The sequence below is a fragment of the Amblyomma mixtum genome, chromosome 9 (assembly GCF_055824585.1).
Source record: "Amblyomma mixtum isolate Tamu chromosome 9, ASM5582458v1, whole genome shotgun sequence".
NCBI classification, from domain to species: Eukaryota; Metazoa; Arthropoda; class Arachnida; order Ixodida; family Ixodidae; genus Amblyomma; species Amblyomma mixtum.
The window spans coordinates 54,201,493-54,222,213 of record NC_143020.1 but is presented as its reverse complement, the minus strand read 5'-3'; the positions used below and the strand labels follow the sequence as shown (position 1 = coordinate 54,222,213).

At 45.6% G+C, this 20,721-nt stretch overlaps 1 protein-coding gene across 1 annotated transcript; it reads right to left on the bottom strand.

Annotated features, from left to right (window-relative positions):
* Window positions 1-1,869: 1,869 nt before the first annotated feature.
* Window positions 1,870-12,333, bottom strand: LOC149329054 (uncharacterized). The gene is made up of 5 exons (XM_089562059.1): window positions 12,283-12,333; window positions 10,236-10,278; window positions 7,763-7,947; window positions 6,681-6,897; window positions 1,870-2,087 (listed from the first exon to the last, which is right to left on the bottom strand). Exons 2-5 carry the CDS (start codon window positions 10,267-10,269, stop codon window positions 1,870-1,872), a joined length of 654 nt encoding a protein of 217 aa, XP_089418185.1. The 5' UTR covers window positions 10,270-10,278; window positions 12,283-12,333.
* Between the last annotated feature and the right edge of the window lie 8,388 nt (window positions 12,334-20,721).

Genomic DNA, 20,721 nt, shown 5'->3' with positions numbered 1-20,721 from the left:
GGGCAGACTTCATTACACTTTATTTATGCTTGACCCTTGAAAGGAGCGAAACCTTCATTCCAATTTTACTTCATTCAAGTTAAATCCTAATTTTTTAAATATTTCTATAAGTGGCTTGAATTTCATGCTTATTCTTCTGGATGCTGGGAAATATACATTACCCTGAAATCGCTCTACAGAACTCGCACATGGAACTTCCGCTGTATAATAAGCCTTTGTGCTCCATAATAAAGAATGAGACCGCATCCGTCATACATAGACACCCATTGCGGTTGGTTGCATTCTGATGCGCTCCATGGACACTCTCTCCTCTAAAGGTGAAGAAGTTTGTTCCAGGTGTGAATGCAAAGAGCCGCATGCCACAGGCAGCGCTTCTGCAAACTACTCTCGCCTACTTAACGGAGGAATATAGGCAGCACACCCATATCTTCACCGATGGTTCAACTACTAAAGAAACCTCTTCATGTGGCCTTTATGTGCCTTCAACAGGCCATGCCCTTTCTTACCGGCTGCAGCGGAGGACATCCTCTACGACAGCTGAGCTTCACGGCATTAAGGAAGCTGTTTCTTACATCCTACGCCGAACCGCCGACCGTTGGGTTATCTTCACCGATTCGAAAGCATCTCTCCAGATCCTGGCCAACCTGCTGAAGAAAACGAATCACCAGCCAGTTTCCCTGGACATCGGATATCTACATCATTTAGCTATTGCCGCAGGCCACTGCATAACATTTCAGTGGGTACCTGCTCACTGTGGCATTCAGGCTAATGAAAAAGCAGACGAAGCGGCCCGTAAGGGCCATCAGCATCGGAGATACATTAGAACTTTTTTTACGAAATCTGATGCGTCCCAGGTGTCCAAAAGTTTTGCTTCCGAAGAAATGTATCGGCTTTGGAGTTTGCCGACATATCAGTACCAATTTCTTCACTCAATCGACCCACATCTTAGATCAAGACTCTCACCCAGGATTCCTCGACATCTGGAAACACTTTATCATCGACTTCGTCTTAATGCTGCATATAGAAACAGCTTACGATACCGTTTTAGACAAATGGACAGTCCGCACTGTGACAACTGTGCCGCGATAGAAACTGTGGAGCATATCTTGCTTGAGTGCCCTGCATATGCTAACGAGCGTGCGTACTATGAACATTGCATGCAGAAGCTCTGCTCAGTGCCCCTTACAATGGACAAAATTTTAGGTCCCTTAGCCTGCCTTAGGCAACAAAGACTTGCAATGACTTTTCTATTCACATATTTAAAAGACATTGGACATCTCGATAAGCTTTAAATTCACTTGCACGTCACCTTCATGCATTCTTCATGCAGTGAACTTCGTCAGCCCATTTGACGGACTATGCACTCCATCACTCCATAGGTTACATCAATACTCGCCATTGCATCCTTAGTACCCATTTCATGGCCGCATTTTATCTTCGTTTTTTTTTACCTCTTCCACTCTGCTCTCCTTCTGTCTTTCTCCCAAATTCCCCTCCCTACGCAGAGTAGCATGCCAGCGATTTTTAAACGCCGGCTAAATTCTCTGCTCTTCATTAAAGAGTCTCTCTCTCTCTCTCTCTGATGCCGCTACTCCAAATGCCAAGTTTTTACCACTTCTACGAGAGCTCGTTTCAACCAGTTCCCCGGCACTGAAACGTTCACTTTACTTGCAAAGGGTCGAAATCGCTAGACTCACCGGTCCATCCTTATCGCGCCAAGTCCCGCCATGTGGGAGAGAACCTCAATGAGATTTCAAGACTGAGCGGAAGAAATCAGCCAAACTGTGCAAAATTAACCAGTACGTTTATTCAGTTGATTCCCTGAGGAGCCCTTGTGTAATCGGTCAGGTGAGGTTACTCAGTGTGAGGTTAATCAGCGAAGTCAGCCCCTTTAAGCAAGGCCACTCTATGCGATAATGCGTACTTGTAAGTGCGGTTGAGGGCATAGACGATTTCTGCCTTTGCTCGAGAAACAACTTCTTGCTCGAACTGCTTGATGACGTTGGCTGGAAAGTCCACGGGCATATGGAAGGGCATCAGGCTGGCGGCCATGTAACCTCCCACGTCGAAGCGAAATAAGTGAGTACCTGCGAAGACATACGCGTGGAAGTGCGCGTCAGAAAAAAAAAAAATGTCCTCAAATTCTGCCTTTCTACTTCTTTGTGGATTAGAGGAAGAAAAAACTTCAATATATGACCTCAATAGAGAGAACACGGTAAAGGGTCTCTGAAGACAGTGTTCGAACTTGGCTGTGGAATGTTTGCATTATGTAAAGTACAGGCCGCCGAGCCATCATGCCTCGAACAAGACCTCAAATGCTAGGCGATAATTTGCAATATGTTATTCAAAATTCCCTCTTCCGTGCCTCGGGTCGACCTGCGATGGCGTGTTTTTGCCGAATAAACCCGCAACGCGTCATGTAGCTCTCGTTACGTCAACAGCGGCGGGCTCTCAATGATTCGCCGCGCCAAGTCTTGCAGGTGTCCCGCTGCTTCTATGCATACGGCCACTTAGCCGGGTCACTCCTGTCAGTCAGCAAGATCTGTACCCAGAAGAGCCGCCACAGTGGCTCAGTGATTATAGCGCTCGGCTGATGATCCGAAAGACGCGGGTTGGATCCCGGCCGCGGCGGTCGAATTTCTGTGGAGGCAAAACTGTGGAGGCCCGTGTACTGGGGGATGTGAGTGCGCATTAAAGAACCCCAGGTGGTCAAAATTTTCGGAGCCCTTCACTACACCGTCCCTCATAGCCTGAATCGTTTTGGGACGTTAAACCCCCTAAGCCATAACTCGTGTCGGCAGCCGGCAGTGGGGCCTAATGCGTGGGGCCGGCCGAGCACAACCGATATTTCAGCGAGAGGAAAAGGAAAGAGACGAAGAGACGGAAATTTTAATGCTTTCTGCAGATAAGTCATCTTAATGAAATGCATTAAGAATTCTTGCTAGATAATATACATGAAGCGGCTCCCTTAAGCATTTCAGGCATGACGCAGCTTTAGTGAGAGACAGATAGCTCCTTTAATTTACTGTGGAGTGTACGTCTCATACGCTCAAAGTGAATGTGGTGGCGAAGCATTTATTTTACTCGCGATAGTGAACCAATCACACAACAATTTCTTGGCACTTAACTGTGCCTTTCTTAATAACCCCGAAAGATGCGGGTTCGATCCCAGCCGCGGTGGTCGAATTTCTGTGGAGGCAAAATTCAACACGCTTGTCTACTGTTCGATGCCAAGGCAGGTTAAAGAACACCAGGCGGTCAAAATTTCCGGACCCCCTTCACTACGGCGTCCGTCATAGCTTGAGTCGCTTTGGACGTTAAACCCCCATAAACCAAGCCAATAAACCGATTTTGACAATACCATCGTGTCAGTGGGGCTTCGATTAAATATTATTAAGAGTACTAAACCAGTCATCGCAGAGAGGTCAATGAGAGAAATGTTTATAGAGCACATATCTATCTTTCACCAGCTGCTTACAAGAAAGCTATGGGAAGGGCACCTTTTTGGTGTATATTCAACTCTATCTGTTAAGGTACTTCATGTGATCAAGGCAATTTTTTTCGTGAACAAGACTACCCTTGTGCAAGCTACTTTGCCCTTAATATGCAGTTTTCATAACTGGCATATAATCCAGTAACGACCTTACTTCATCAAATAAAACGACCAACGGCTATCTGTGGCGGTCATCTCCTGAGATTCTTGGTTATGAGCCCGCGTGATTCCTGATGTTACGGCACGATAAAGGTCCCCAGGTGGTCAGTACATTGAAGAAGACTTTGCTTCGTCAGATCACATGGAGTGAACGTGACGCGTAATGCTCCATCTCAGTTGTGTTGGCTTCTCATACACACTGGAGCACGAGGGCTGCCAAAGTTGGTCAACACCTGAAAAAAAGCAGATTTGGTTTGATTTATTGGGGTTATTGATTTGATTTATTATCGTCCCGAAGCAACTCAGGCTATGAGGGACGCCGTAGTGAAGGGCTCCAGAAATTTCGACCACCTGGGGTTCTTTAACCTGCACTGACATCGCACAGCACACGGGCCTCTAGAATTTCGCCTTCATCGAAATTCGGCCGCTGCGGCCGGGATCGAACCCGCGTCTTTCGGGTCAGCAGGCGAGCGCCGTAACCACTGAGCCACCGCGGCGGGAAAAGCAGATTTTCATTAAAACCGCAATTCTAATAAGCCACAAATATACCAACTATTCTGTTCTTGAATAATATGCAACCAGTTCGCACCTTTGTCGGAGGCGGCCATAAGAATCATAGACCAAGTAGCATTGAAGATGAAACAGAAAGAACAAGGAGAATATCGCTGCCTTTGAGGTTACAGGCAGCTCAAGTCAATACGATTGAGATTATTACTCTACGCCGGATGTCAAAACGGCCTCTTTTGGACAATTTATTTACGTTCAGATGGAGTGTAAAGATAACTTACGAAACTCCAAAGTTATACTGGGACTGCTGATTATTAAGCTTCCAAAGAAAAAAGTATATATATCCAAGGCTTTTAGTGAAAATGACGTCAAGATCTAAAACCACGACCTAAATTAGGGTTGTCGTTAACGCCCGTAACTTAGCGAGGAATGCTATACAGGCTGAGCAAGCATCGGAGACATTAGGTTTAGGTTTATTGGGGTTTTACATCCCAAAGCAACTCAGGCTTGGTTTATATGAACCATTGGTTTATATGAACACAGGTGTAAGAATTATACAACTGGGATCAAAATGCGAAAGAAAGAACTCGAAGAGGTAAATAACCATTTCAAATGTCTGCATGCTAACAAGTCAGGGAGGCGCTTAAGTCAGCCAAAACACCTTTCGTTGAACGAGAATATCCCGTTAAACATGCAATTGAACACAAAAGATTATTAAATCTGACAATGTGAACTTCCAGTATGGGATCGAGGTTATCTTTTTCTGCTCTATGGTTCGATCGTTCTTGAAGACTTGCTACAAACTGTTTCCTGTCAAAAAAAAGGGCTTGATATAATCGAGAATTTCAATTTCAAATGTGAGCTGCAAAAATCAACAGGCTGAAAATCTCCTTGATAGGCTTTCTAGGGAAGTACTCAGCATTTCTAAAAATAAAGTTTCATACCGAAAGGATTGGTTTTCGTTGCAATGCTTTTGGATTAATGGGCGACGGCGTGTGAAGGTTTCCATTCGTATTAAGGGCAAAATCTAGAGTCCGAAAAAAGAATGTCCGACAGAGGGGCTAACAACGTGTGAAGATGACCCTGGCGAAGTTGTTTCAATGCTAGTGCTTTGCGATTCTCACCACTTGTGCGTTCAGTACCCAGAGATGAGCGTAGTTTTTGCCGATAGGAATCAGGCTACAAGCTTTGTTCCTTAGCCTCGTAGTCGAGCACCTCTCCATACTGAAAGAAGCTGTATGATGCAATAACCTCATTTAGGCTTTGTCATTTAAATGTCATACAGTTTCTATGGTATTGTAGGACATTTTTATAACAAATGTACGACCTCGTAAGAACGAATGACACTTGCATGTCATTTTATGATAACTTTATGGCGTTTATATCACAATTCGTAGAGGTTATTGCATCATGCAGATTTTTTTCATCTCTAAATCAGTGTTAAGTACACAGAATCCTTGACATCAGCTTTGAGACCTATTGGTACTTAGGGGTGCAGTAAGCCCTAAACACTACGGCTGAGAAGAAAACCTCGTTGCCTCTTTATTTAAGAGACACAATGTAGTATTTTCCTGCAATTATAGCGGTAAAAAAAGAAGCCCGATGATTTTTCTACTTGGTATTATGTTGACTGAATGCGAAGAGATATTTTTATAGAGACAGTAACCACATGTTATAATTCCCACTAGGTTCGCAGGCGTGTGCGGCAATTTTCACGCGCTGCTTAAGAAGACCACAATCAACTTTAAAATAGAGTAAAACAAAGATTGACGCAATCTTTCTCTTTTAAAGGACCTCTCAAGCTCCGGTTAAGGTAAGTCCAGCCCTGCAAATACCACGCTCCTCCTTCTCCTCCTCTTTAGCGGATACTTCGGGACTGACAGTCTTGTATGTGTATACGCGGTCGCAATGTTTTCTTTCTTTTTTTTTTGGTCTGAACGGAATTTTTCTCTTGTCCCCTACTCGCTACTTGGCATAGCACCAGGACGCTTGACTATCCCTCTAGAAACGTCTTTTTGCATTCAATGACCATAAGCGCGAGCTAAGAAATACTTTCGATGTTGTTTTTACAGTGAATATTCCAAGTAAATATTGACATAACGCTCTTGCCAAAGGTCGCCAGGAGAATGAGTTCGCTTATCAGCAGTACAGTCCAGCTCAGAGAACAGATATCAAACTTAAGTGAATCGTGATAAAATCATGGCGCTGCCCATGCAACTGCAGAACACCTACCTCTTGCTCGTGGCTAAACAAACTCCTAGTCAAGTGTTCTGATTGTAGTTGCCCAGAAACCGAGCGATTTCATGTATCGTACATTTTACGTGCACGACATGCATCTTGTTTCTAGACTTGAAGATAAAATCTGATGATGTAGTATACGGAATATATGGCAAAAAGTCGACAAACTGCATGGAAGGAAATAAAAGAAAAGAAAAAGCCGGAAAAGGCTGGTTTCCTGAAGTTGAAAGGCAGAACGGAGCATTTTTACCAAAGTATGATATTACACGTATGTGTAACGTACATTTTCTGCAGTTACCGACATGAGAATCCATATGTGTGGAAAGCCAGCCGTCGTCTACAAGCACTTCTGCGACCACCCGGTTTGAGCTTCTGTCGGCGACGACCTCGACGTCGTACTTGGCGACCAAGCCCCGCAGGAGAAAGTCGCAACGAATGTGGTAGTGGGACGGCCTCCATTTAGTGTAATCAGAAATTTTGCAGTCGCCCATTCGTCGCACCTGCGCAAGAAAACGCGGGCAGCGAAGACATAAAGAGAGGAGCGCAGAAACGGTGTCTACACATTGTTTTTCGGAAATATTCGTTTGCCAACAGCACATATCGAACGAATAGTGGATAAATCGATAGCGGCAATGGCTTAAAGGTGTTGAACTGAAGAAAGTAACTCCGTTCTTTCTTGTAGTAGTAGAAGAAGCTAAATGAAAGCACCGTGACACCATGCAGATGGATCTGGCTTCCATTTTTTTCGGTTGTGATTTTGCTATTAAAGGTGCACGCTCAAACTGACTTATCCTCCAGGAGTGGGTATGCGTACAGTAGGCAACAAGAATGTATTTATTTTGCCAATGGCTTTCATAGCGGGGTGAAATATTTTAGAGCATGAACACAATCAAATGAGAGCAGAAAGGTGACAAAGGCATGTTTTTAATCAAATGCAACTAAGCGGGAATGAAAGAAAGAAATGTGTTGCGATTTCACAATTTTATAAGGTGAACATATTGGCGATGAAGGATTAACTATTCTAGAAGCCTACAGGTTTGGCCTCTAACTATTCAAAGTACCTATTTACTGCCTTTTTACTGATTATAACGCTACTGTTAAGCTTTCATTATGCACTCTTCTGTCTCACGAAGCTGTCCCCATAATACCTTCTATAAATCGGAAGAAATGGTTTGAAGGTTGCCGCACAAGTTTCCATTTATTTTTTTACTTGATATTCGCCGCTATTTAGGACATTATTGGCGAGAGTGGCCTAAGGCTGAAATTGGCAAAAATGGTGGCTAAAGCCAGATTTTATTGACCCCATTCAAAAGGGAAGTGGTTTATAAAGGTTCCCAACGCAGTATGGGTGTACTATTCACACACCTTTTGGTGCAAGTTGCCCAGTGTTCCATTTCTCAGGTACAACTCGATCAATCCGGAGGAGGTGTGGTCCCTGTAGTGCACGTCGAACGAGATATCGCGGAGCCGAATCTCCTCCAAGCCAATGTCGGCCAGGCACCGATCGATGATGAAGTTTGTACGAGGCACGCTGGACCAGGCGCAAGCTGCTGCACCCAAGAAGAAGAAGAGTGAAGTTAACTCTCCTTAATGCGGCAACTAAGAAAGAAAACCAATTATCAACCTAAAAAATATTACGATTCCTTACAGCTCATGCGGCGGACTATAACTCCAAGAGCAAGTAGTTTGTCTCATCTGTGTTTTTATCAGCCCCACATACTACTCAGTGTGATTATATTTCTCAATAGTAATAACGCTTAACTGTTGTTTGTTGATTGGCACTTCCTCATCTACCAGCATCACTCAGCACTATACCTCAGCACTAAAGTGTCGAGCGAAACGTTCAGCACAAGTCACCGATAGTCTGTGCGGCAAAAAGGCAAAAAAAAAATAGTATTCTCTGCAAGGAGTTAATTTTCGCTTAACCTCCCGCCATGGGGTGTAGTGGGGAAGGCCAGGCGCTACCGTCATCGATAATATCGTCAACTGCGGTGGTCCGAGTCACAATTACTTGGCTCTTGTGATCAGCCACATGTGAAAGCCTCTTTTACTCCAGGCTGAAAGTGCTGCTAGGCTTGCTTGAAACTGTTGGGCTCAAAATTCCATAAGCGTGAATGAAACGCATAATTCTGCACAAGCGCAAAGTACAGGAACGAAGCTCTGAAGAGTGGCTTATTTATTCAAAGCACCTATACCGGGTGTCCCAGCTAAATGAAACCCTGGTTTTAAAATCTCGGAATGCCAAGCGAACTCAAACCAACTGAGCGTTCTTGATAGGCACTTGATCTCGAGGGTGATGTTTTCGTTCTCCAAAGTCAAATAATTTGTTGTCTAATTAGCTAAGTTTTAAAATACAGATTTCAGGATTAAGGTGCAAGAGAGAAAAAAGTTTCAGATAGTGTTGGAAAAACAGTCAGCTGAAACGTTTGCACCAAGGCACAATTTACGCACCTCGACTTACCGGCTTTAACAGAAAAGTGCCACAGACAGCCACTGGCGAATACCTCTTGCCCAGTCGGGAACAGTCCCGACGGGGACGGCCCATCATTGAGGAGCGACTCTTTGAGCGAGGCTTGTTTTTGGACTGGGAAACTACACGACTGTCACTTGGAAGTATTTGTATTTTATGAGTCATGTTTTAAGGTCAACAAAGAAAGCTGCTTTATGTAGCTTATGAACATTTCAAACAGTAAGAGCATTTCCGGCAGCTTTCGTGCAAGGCAATCTAAAACTTTTGCGCTTCAGGCTTTCTTCTTGACACCCAGTAATAAAAACTTAGCTCCCTTGTCGTTATTATTTATCTATCTTAGAATAACGAAACTCATGCTTAAGAATAGGCCACTAGATTCTCAAAAGCCCTGAGGTGGCTTCTCTACGCTAGGACACACTGTTTAACATCTTTGTCATCCAGCTACGGCACCTTGTATATTACATCTATACTCATGTGTAGACTACGGCAAAAGGTCAGATCGCAAATCTTCCGAAGACTAAAAAAACAAATAACCAAGACATAAGTTATTCTCGCCTTAGACCATTGTTTTGAGCTCATAAAATCATATTCCCAAATCTTGAAAGAAGATGCTTCTTCGAGCCCAATTTCAGTTTTGTATGATATGTCGATAACAATTTATTTCATAAGTTTCAACTTGCTGGTTATCGTTACATGTAAACGCGCAGGCCTGTACGAGCCACAATTTGCGCCTCTTATTCAAGTTACGATAACTGCCACCCTCTCGCTAACACTTTTAAATTCTTCTACGCTGCTCGCCATGTAATTATTGACCTCGAATCGCACTCCTGCTTTTCCTCTGTCCACTTAACAACGATAGCACAGTACGTGTCTGTGATTTAGGACTGTGTGCGCTTCCTCTCGCCTCCTGACCTCGGAAAGCCTTATGACATCCCATACCCACTAGTTATTCGAACTGTACTGCTAGAAAAGCCTCACAAGATATGTTCTAAAATTGAACATTCCCTAGTTCAGCTTTCAATGGCGGCCAGTCCGGAGCCAGAGATGCTTAGCACCCTCTACAACATCACAGGTCTTACCACATTCTTGGTCACCTGAGGATTTGGGGTTAATTGATTTATTTATATAGGGATTGTGCGTGAGCACTGCAGAGCAAGTCGGGGATCTCTGAGGCTATGCTTCGAATGGAGCAGACGTACTCTGCAGCCGGCTCAGAAGCCTCAGCCTCAGCCTCACTGTGTAGCAGCTTCTTGCGAGCATCAGTGAATCAAATATGCGATGTAAACAATACGGCACCCAAACCAAAGCTCTTTCCTTCCTAGCTCACCTCGCTTTGCAAAAAAAAGGGGATAAAGGAAGCAAGCATACTTGCAAGAAGGAGGACTGTTGCACGAACAAGCATTCTTGCAGTCTGAAATCATACGAAGAAACATTATATTCAGTGAAACATCAGTGCTACACTAGCGCTGGAATATATTGGACTGGTTAGAAATTCAGGAAGAAGGTGAAGAAAAGAGCAGATAATTTTATTGATTCATTTATATAATAGCGGACCTCATGCGGCCGCAGCAGGAAAGGCAGACGAAACATACTTTTATTAAAGTAATGCAACTGCTGCAGCAAACATAAACTATAGTGAAAGTTGCAACACAACAGATTAAAAAGAACAAATAAGGATTAACTCAGAGCACACTTAATTGGTTTTGAGATAAAATAGTAGCAGACTTTTCAATAGTATACCTTAGTGCGATGACATGATGCCATAAAATTTCACTTCTTTAGGGCTGTTAGTAAGTAAGGGTATTTGAGAAATTTTTCTTTAAATATGACCTTACGGTGCGGATATATTAGTGACCGGTTTTCTTCGTGTCATTAAAGGTGTGATAGCAAATCAAGAACGGATTCTAAACTTCCCGTGAAGGAGTCAATACAGAAAAACTAATCGAACATTTTCTCGCCACATATCAACTGGTTTTCAGTGGTAGGTCATTAAAGCGCATAGGCAAAAGTCTTTCTAAATTTATTTCAATTGAATTTGAACGCAATGAAATAGTTAAGACATAAACACCTGCACATTGCACAAACTAAAAAGCAATGACTACAGGAGTTGCGAACTCGTGCAGTTCTCCAACCAAACAAGTAGTGCATAGTAAATATTACTTACAGAGCACCCAGCGCTAACCGTAAGTAAATAAATTGGCTTACGCTTGCACATAACACCCCTTTGAGCACACATAAGCCAGCTGCTAGAAAACAGATGTGGAAGAACCTACGATAGAAAGGGCACAGATCATCATCGCCGCCACCACCCATATGTGTGCTCGGTACTGTCTACCAGGATAACGCAAAGGGGAAGTGCAGAATTCATTTTCGCCATTTTCATCCGTTACCATTTATGTCTTGTTCGTTCATTCTGCGTTCGCACCCACTTCGGCTCCAGAAATGCAGCTGCCAAACAATGCAGTGCGATAAGTCAAGAGCTACAAAGCCTATTCTATGTACTAATTGCTATTAAGGTTTGACGTAGGAGGAGAAAAAAGCTGTTTTTTCGCCAACGCCACTTTCATACGCCCGCACAGTAACCTTTCATGGCGCCAAACACACCCCAAGGACTCGTTAAGGGCGATTAAAAGCGTTCAAAATGATGGGGTGCGAAAAAGAAACTAAAACGGCCAGCGAAACTGATCGCGATAACGAACTCGAAGACGAGAAGCCGTTCATGGCGGCAGCAAGTCAAGCAGAAAACGCAGCGAGTGACACTAGCTTCGATATTGAGCTGATGGCAGGAGCTGACGGCAGTGCAGCTTCAAGATGCAAACAGGGAGACGAAGCGAGCCGCTCAGCTAGAACAGGAGTGGACGAAGCCGTTGGCAGGTAGAGCAGCCTAGAGTCCTTGCCGTGAAACATTAAAAGAATGAGACTTGCGCCATCTCAGATCAGTCCTAGAATCATCTAGGTCGGTCCCGAGAAGAACTTCAAGCTTAGACATCCCTCGACAGCATGATACAACGTAAATTTTAAAGCAGTTTCATAACTTTAGAGAGTAAGTAAAAGGCGTAGTTCAGATGAGGTTAAAAAACTTAAAACCCCCAGGCAAGTGGAAATCAGTAAACTACCTGAGACTGTGCGATAATTTATGCCCATATAATATGAAGAAATATTTGCCTTTCTCTTTTCCTCTCATCTTCGTAGTTTTAAAGAGACTATAATAGGACAGACAAGCCGACTAAGCTCTGCCAGCTACGCGAGTGAATTTGAGGTGGCGGCTGCGGGAAGCATACTCACTAAGGAAAAGATGGAGAGTCCAGCAATAGACAAAGAAATAACGGGTGAAAATAAAGGTATCGTGGCTGTTTTTTTTATCTGCAAACTCCTAGATGTGCTTATTGGAACGCAGACTTAGATGGCGTCTTACCTTGCGTTTCAGGTCGTCGGTTGAATCGGTGTTCACTCCCTGAAAGCTGCCGTGATTGAGTCGCTTCTAATGTGGACTGAATTCGCTGCCTCTGATATGGAGAGAGCCACAATGGTTCGCGTAGAGGCCAACAATATGTCTGTATTCTTTTTTTCGCAGAACTCAGTCTAGATTTTATCTCCGACAGTGGGGAAATGTGAAAGCTATCACAAGAAGATAACTGATAGGCATGTTTTTTGTCTGCCACTAAAATTCGAAAAGAGGAACGCGCTGTTACGTACATTCCATTCTTTTTATTGGTTTCTGCCACAATGTGATGTATTAGTGTTTTTTGAGGAGGATCAGGAACTAGCACGAAGTGAATACCTTCACATATTATCAGTCATATCATCAGGTACTTCATTCGTCGCCGTGCGGGGGGAGCTTCCAGTGTTTAGTGCTGCACGTTGGCTTGCCTCAAATAAGCTGCTAGTAGTCCTACAGCCGAAGGCATGCTGCTCGCTGACGGTCGAATCACACGTCCGCTAGGCAGACAAACAATCGCCAACTATACTTTTAGAACAAAAGATGTCAGGTAAAAAAGCTCCATAAGTGAGGGTTTACTTTTTAAGACATTCAGCGCTGTAGTTGAATATAGGTAGTAATGTGGAAAATGAGGCGAGTACAATCTTTTTCACGATGTAGTTAGCGCCGAAAATGAGGACCAAAGTGAGAGAAAGACACAACACGAGCGCTTGTGTTATGTCTTCCTCCCACCTTGATCCTCGTTTTTGGCGCTAACTACATCATGGATATCGGTGCTTCGGGGCGCCCTCAGAAACATTTCAGAAGCACACCCCTTTTTTATGCGAAGCATATTACTAGAGGTACACTACAGCCCTTCGCCGTGGTTACGCGCCGTGCACACCACGTGTTATACCACGTGACGCATGACGTCACGACAGAGGAAGACAGGGGTCCACCTCGCGCCGTCGCTGTGGTTGCACGCCGTGCACACCACGTCGTACAGTGACGTCACACCACGTGACATACCACGTGACACATGACGTCACGACAGAGGAAGACGGGGGTCCACTCGCGCCGTCGCTGTGGTTGCACGCCGTGCAGACCACGTGGTACAGTGACGTCACACCACGTGACACAATGACGTCACGACAGATCGGCGTCACGCGCTGGGAGAGGGAGAACGATGCCATCGCACAGGCGCCGGAATGTCCTCGAGCGGCATTCCCGCGCATTTCGAACGCGCGTTCACACTCGGTGTAGGTGAAACGCTCGCTCCACCGGGCAGGCGGACGCGGCTTCCGTGGCAATCCAGGCGCTCACCCAAAGCGCGTCTCGGGGTTAGTCGGCGTTCCGCTGTAGCCATGCCGTTGTCTTCCCCCACGACGAAGGCTTCTAGTGGTTGTATTAAAATGACCAAGTATTCAACCAAGGAAAGCCATGTATTACCAAGCCTAGCTATCAATATGCTTCGCATCTGACTAGGCTTAACCTTAGCTAAGCCTCAGCCATTTTTTTTCGAAACACGTTCTTAGGTGAATACATCGCAATAGGCGTTACATGTCGATGAAATTACCAGAACCCTTCAGTCTACAGTACCCGGTTCATTTCATTATGACTGTGCTCCACTTATCAAAAATAAAGAAAGAAAGTACTTCCTTTCTCAGGTCCCTAGCAGGGCTGTAGTAGTACTTCGGAGAGTGTTAAGGTTCGTAAAAGTGAAAGTGAGTTCTTATATTGGATGCATTTTCAGCGCTGACAATGCATAATTAGCCGCACAGTAATGCAAAGAAAGCAGCCGCATAGTCTCTACATTCACGCCAGAGACTGCCCACTGACAGCATCCAGTATGCGACACCATTTTATGTACACGCAACGGGCGAAAGCCAATTCAGCGAGCTTTGAAGTGCGTAATTTTTAAATTCGATATTTCCAGTCACATTTCCGATAAGAAAAATTTAAAAATAGGCTGACCTTCAATGTTGGCGAACTTCAATTCTGCACTGTAGCCTTGCCCCTAAATTTAAAAATAAAGGTTAGAAGTTAATGTTCCAGCCTATAACGAAACAGGATGTGAAGAAAGCTTAGGAGCAATGCAAAGCGGGAAAGCAGCTGGTAAGGATCAGGTAACAGAAGATCTCTTGAAGGACGGAGGGAAGGTTGTGCTAGAAAAAGTAGCCACCCTGTATACGCAATGCCTTATGACATCGAGTGTACAAGAAGCTTTGAAGAACGCCAACATTACCTTAATTCATAAGAAAAGAGATATCAAAGACATGAAAAATTCCAAACCAATCAGCTTACTGTCTGTTGCCTACAAGGTATTTACCAAGGTAATCGCAAATAGAATCAGGACAACCTGATACTTCGATCGGCCAAACGATCAGACAGGTTTTCGTAAAGAATATTCGTCAATACACCATATTCACACTATCAACACGGTGTTAGAGGAATGCTCACAATGCCACCGACCCCCGCGAGGAAGCATTTGACTCAGTTAAAACCTCAGCAGTCATGCAGGCAATGCGGAATCAGGGTGTAGACGAGTCATGGGAAAATACTGAAAGATATCTACGACGACTGCAAAACTACCGTAGTACTTCATAAAGTCAGCAATAAAATTCCAGTCACGAAGGTGTCGGGCAGGGAGACACGATCTCGCCAAAGCTATTCATCGCCTGTTTACAGGAGGTGGTCCGAGGCCTGGATTGCGTACACTTGGGGGTAAGAGTTAAGGTAGAATACCTAAGCAATTTGCGATTCGTTGATGATATTGCCTTGCTAAGTCACTCAGTACATGAGCTGCAAAGCATGGACAATGAGTAGAGAGGCACAGCAGAACGGTAGGTCTTAAAATTAACATGCAGAAAACCAAAGTAATGTTCAACAGTCTCCCAAGGAAACAGCAGTTCACAGCTGGTGGCGATGTGCTGGAAATAGTAAGGAAATGCGTCTAAATAACTAGAGGAATAAGAATGGGGTGCAGCACATATGGCAGGTTCTCTCAGATCAAGAATGCAGTTCACCAATATCTCTAAAGAGAAAAGTAGACAACAGCTGTATCCTATCGGTGCTCACCTACGGGGCTGAAGCGTGAAGGCTAACTAAAAGGGCTCAGCTTATGTTAAGGACAACGCAGCGAGATACGGAAAAAAAATGATAGATGTAACGTTAAGAGACCCGAAGTGAACAGAGTGGGTGAGGAAACAAACGCGAGTTAATGACATCATAGCCGAAATCAAGGGGTAGAAATGCGCTTTCGCAGATTATGTAATCCGAATACAAGATAACCGCTGGTCCTAAAGGGTAACGCAGTGGATTCCAAGAGAAGGAAAATGTAGCAGGGGGCGGCAGAACGTTAGGTGGCGGATGAGATGAAGAAGTTTGTAGGGATACGGGAGGCCGCAGCTGGCAAAGGACAGGGTCAAAAGACATGGGGCAGGCCTTTGCCCTACAGTTTACGTAGTCAGGCTGATGATGATGATGATGATGGCGATGATCAAGTTAATGTACATAGTAAATCATTTGCATATATAATGAGCTATGCAGAGTACATGGCGCCCGGTTTGCTGTAGAATCCACTAGCAGACACCAAAGCTTTAAAATGAATATCCTTTAACGTAAAACACCTTGCCCTGCATATGCTGACGTATTTTCTCCGCAACCTTCGGCCGTCGGTTAAGCTTTCCCTGCAGTCTTCGTACCCACCCGAGCACAAAAAGGTGAGTTTTTATACAACATTCAGCTGACGTGCTGAGTGTTTTAGCTTGTCAATGTAGACTTTGATACAATTAATTGGGTATTAATATTCTGCGATTGAGTAATCTACAAGAAATTCATGAATTCTGTTACCAAGTCACCTAGGTGGATCTCTCAGTTCAGTAAGAATCTTGTGCTGATAAGAATTATTATTGTACAAAAACTTCCTGCTTGGAAGCAATGTAAGTAGAGAGGGACGCCCGCTAGCAGATAGGGAAGCCACTCACTTCTGATCTCGTGTCTCATGTCTATTCTCGCGTGCTTTATCTTCACCATTCATATCACGATAAGAGCCCATCACAGGCGTCAATTCTGTTGTCTGATAGTGTGCGCAGAACCGTGCTCTGCCCACATGTCAGTCGCAATTAGGTGAACTACGTGCATACGGAGAGGGTTTCTTTTTTGTTGGGGTATTATTTTTATTTGATCCATCTTTCACTTCACCCACAGCCACGTTTTTGGTTCCATTCATAGTAGGAGGTGAGGGCGGATAATTATAACAAATGCTGTACGACAAAGTTCCTGGCAAAAAGAGAAAATTTACTGAAAATACAAATCATCATAATATGATAGCATCAAAAAAGCATAAAAATCACAAAAGCGATGCAAAGTATTTGTTAGCTATGGCGGAGAATGGCTGCTTAAGCCCATATTTCATTTGTCTGTTTGTTTTTTTTTTGAACAATAACATGTTCAGTCAGAACCACTCATCTTATTTTTTTTTTCACTTTGAATACGTTTAATTCTTGGTGATATGTGGTCTGGTCGAAAGAAATATTGGCCACAAAGAAAGCCAGTTTAAATTGAAAAAAAAAACTATTGAATAATTTAAGCCACTGATCTGCACTAGGGGGCTGTATGGCGCATCTAGCGCCCGAAAGTGTAGCCACCCAATTAAGCAGCCTTGTCCCTGAAGTCAGCCTTTGGCAGTGCCCGAAATTGTACCTCAGCACGGTTTTTCAGTTTCAGTTTTCTTTTTCTACTTAGCATTTCGTCTTTTCGCCGTTCTCGTCGTTTTCCACCACAGTGCCTACCTGTTGCGCCGTCAACTGAGAGAGGATACCAGCAAAGTCTTCAGGAAAGACGTTTCAAAAATAAGGGTCCATTTCATCGCAGTGGGACGACACTAGCAGACGACAGGACGTCGCTATACGCAGCAAGTATGGAGCCTCGTCTGCTCAGCTCTGTGTCGTCCCGTAGCGCTAGCGTCGCCAACTGTGCTCTTTACTGTGCTGCTCATTCCCGCACTCAAGCCAATATTATGCTATCAATGGGGAATAAATTTAAGAAAGAATACGTGGAAACCTGCACCAGGCAGCCGACTTTGCAGTGACCATTTTAGGGCCGATTCACACGACGGTCCGTTCGCCCGCGGCCCGCGCACGACGTGTTCATATGCGTCAGCACATTGAGAAGCGCGCTGTCGGCCCGCGGCCTGGTCAGCGTGCCTGTCATTGTGCTGACGCATGAACACGTGATGCGCGGGCCGTCGTGTGAATCGGCCATTACCGAATTATGTTTAGACAGAACCGGAGCGAAGGCTAGGCTACTATCTGATGAAGTGCATGCCGACGGTATTCAGTTGGTTCACAATAGCGCCTCCAAAAGGAATGCTACCGCTTTTTCGACGGAGCGTGTCAGGTACTGTTTCGTGCTGTAGCAAGTTAAGCCTGAATGGGATTTTATTCGTGGTGCTTGGCGCAGTTGACTTCTAACAGCGCTCCTCACGTGCGCTGCTGCATTCGTCTTTCTTGAAAGTCGTTTCTCTCGCGATGTGCACCTAAAACGTGGCTTCGCTTTGGAGTTAGGTTAAAAGCACGTATGGAAGGTATATGACACCCTGAAGCGATAAACATAATCTGCAATCGATGAGAAGAGTCATCATCCGCCACAAACTCTACACTGAAACTGCAGCAGCTGTAGAACGAATGGCTCTACGAGAGCAAGGATTTCCGCGCCATCGTTCGAGTTCTCATTGCTACGAAAATTCGGTTTCAAGATGGCCTAGCCTCATCGTCATTCCAGTACACCTCTTATAGGTTCGGAAGACAAGAACCAGACAAGAGTATAGTTCTTAATGCACGTACTCCTTTGCCGAGGCAGGGTAACCTTGCACGCTTGTTTTCTTCGGTTTCTCAAAAATTACAGGGTTCTGCACACAATGCTCACATTTCTCGCGTTCAGCTTGCTCGTTGCTTTCATACAACAGCAGACATTACACGAGAACAACGCAAACAACTGAGAAAAAAAGGCGAAAAACGCGGCTTTTTGCATTGAAATACACAGCAGACACCCGACTTCCGTGACAAGCCGTCCAGCTTCCGGTGACTTCACTCACGCTCGTCTCGGAAAACGGGAATACGGCATCCAGGCGCCTAGTGGAGATCAGTGATTTAAAGGGTCCCTGAAACGGTGTCCATGTAGGCAAAGAGAAGTCGAAGTATTGATAGACGTTGAACGATCCATCATTCTACCGCAAAAATTTTTGATCTACCTTGTGTGGAACCAGAGATAATGGCTATTAAAAATGACCACCAGCCTTTTCCCCCTCAACTCGTACACCGGAGCGAACCATAAAAAAATAAAGATTACAGGCCGCGACCATGCTCCGCCCCCAAATACGTCATCGACGAGATCGGTTTGTTTACTTCCGGTTGACGCGTTCTTTAGCTCGCTCGCTCGCCCGCTGTCTGCTGTGTTCACCTGTGTCTCGCAACCGTCGCTGCGGCTTTTCTCGTACTATGGACCCCGAGCTGAAGGAACGACTTTTGCGGATGAGTGCCGAAATGGGATTTCAGCCTTAAGGCGGGGACACATGTGCGAAAAGTGTGTGCGATTCGCTGCGGCGCGCCGTTGTGAACGACGTCGTAACGACCGATCGCAGCTCGTCGCCTGCGTCCAACCTGCTGGATGTCAACAACGAGCCGCGCGCTGAAAACGCAACGACTGGAAGCGGGAGCCAATACGAGCGCGGAGAGCGGCAGCGTTATGACGCCGTACAGCGCGCTGCTCAGGGCGCTCGGGGCCGAGTCACGCCGGACCGGCCTGCCAGCCTTGATGCCGGCCGCCGGCGACTGAAAAACGCGCTAGTATTGTTTATTCTCGTCCATAGCCAGCCCTAGGATAGATGCATGTCAAAAATGCATAATTTCTGACGATCGTTGGCCAATACCGAGTTGCTGGTAAAAGTGATGATGCGATACAAGCAAATTTCATCCCACAGCCGCTTTGGTGCTGCTCTACTTGGTGCGGTTCGCCTACCGTCTGCTAGCTCCGTTGCAGAAGGCATCGTGGAAATCGAACATATCTTTTATTATAGGACGAGTTCGCAGTAAAGCGATGTGAATAGTAGGCCTTTTATTATAGCGCAGGCGACTTCCGAAGCGCCGTCAGCTGCGGTTTCCATGCGAAACCAGATAGGCCTAGCGACGACTAGGGCAGCCTGGGACCAGCGCGCAGTTCGTCGCGCGGCGTTGACGCAGGCGGTGTCGTTGCCGAAAGATCCACTTTTGCACAGACATATTTTAGTTGCTCGAATCTAGGAAGCATCTTCTCTGGTATCATGGCTGTTTTGCATTTTCTTGTGCGAACGTGATGTCCGCCGAGCATGCCGGCCGGCCGGCCAGCCTGGATCCCGTCTGCCGGCGTCATCAAAACGAGCTGAAGTGTGTTCTTGACGTAAATAATAAACCCTGGGATAAGAAATGTGAAAAATATGTCATTTTTGAGGATCGCTGACTAATACTGAGCTGCTTGTAAAGGTAACGACTGTTATACGAGCAAATTTCTTGCCACAACCGTCTCGCAGCTGCCGCTGGCCCGAAGTGGGGTCCGGCTCGCCTGGCGCCCGCTCCTTTCGCTGCTGAAGGAGTCGCGGAAAGTGACCATACTATTATTTTATTGTCAGATGATGCTGTTGACTGCAAAGCGATGTGTAGAGTAAGCCTTTTATTATAGCTCAGGTGACTTCCGAAGCGCCGGCCGCTGCAGCTTCGATGCCAGAGGCAATAGGCCTAGCGACGACCACGGCAGCCAGGCAGCAGCAGAGCTCGTCGCCCGGAGCTCCCGCGAGCGCTGCCGTTGCCGGAAGCTCGCAACATAAGCAGGCATGCTTTGTCGCTGTTCGAGAAGTATTGATAACAAGGCGATCTTGCCTTGTGATATTTGTACACCATCCCAAGCAGCGCTCAGGCATTGCTGCACGGCGGCGAAGTGCGACCCCGGTTGTGAGCGCAGCTTGGGTAAAGCGGGGCAGGGATGCTCACCGCTCCGTATGTCCCTGCTTGTAGTGGGGCGGCAGTTCGCAAGCGACGATCGGTGCGGCGCGTCGGCCAAGTTTTTAAGGGCACGCCGTTCAGAAATCGGGCGCTGAATCCTGACGACGACGACAGCTCGCTCACTTCCATCTTTCGGCTGACAGTGCCGAAGGGCAACATCTTGCCAAACCCTGGCTTTGCAACCAACGACACAGCACGGTCGGTCCATTTTGATTGCGCATGCAACGGAGGTCGCGACAGAAATCAGTAGTGCGGTGACTCCAAATCGCACCTCGATTCTCGATTCGGTTCGACGGCGGCGCCGGCGGAGTGACACAAGCGGCACAAGCAGACGAAAACATTGTAAACCGGAAGTGCAGTACTAATTTCTGGCACCCAACACACAATAACCGCGTAAACA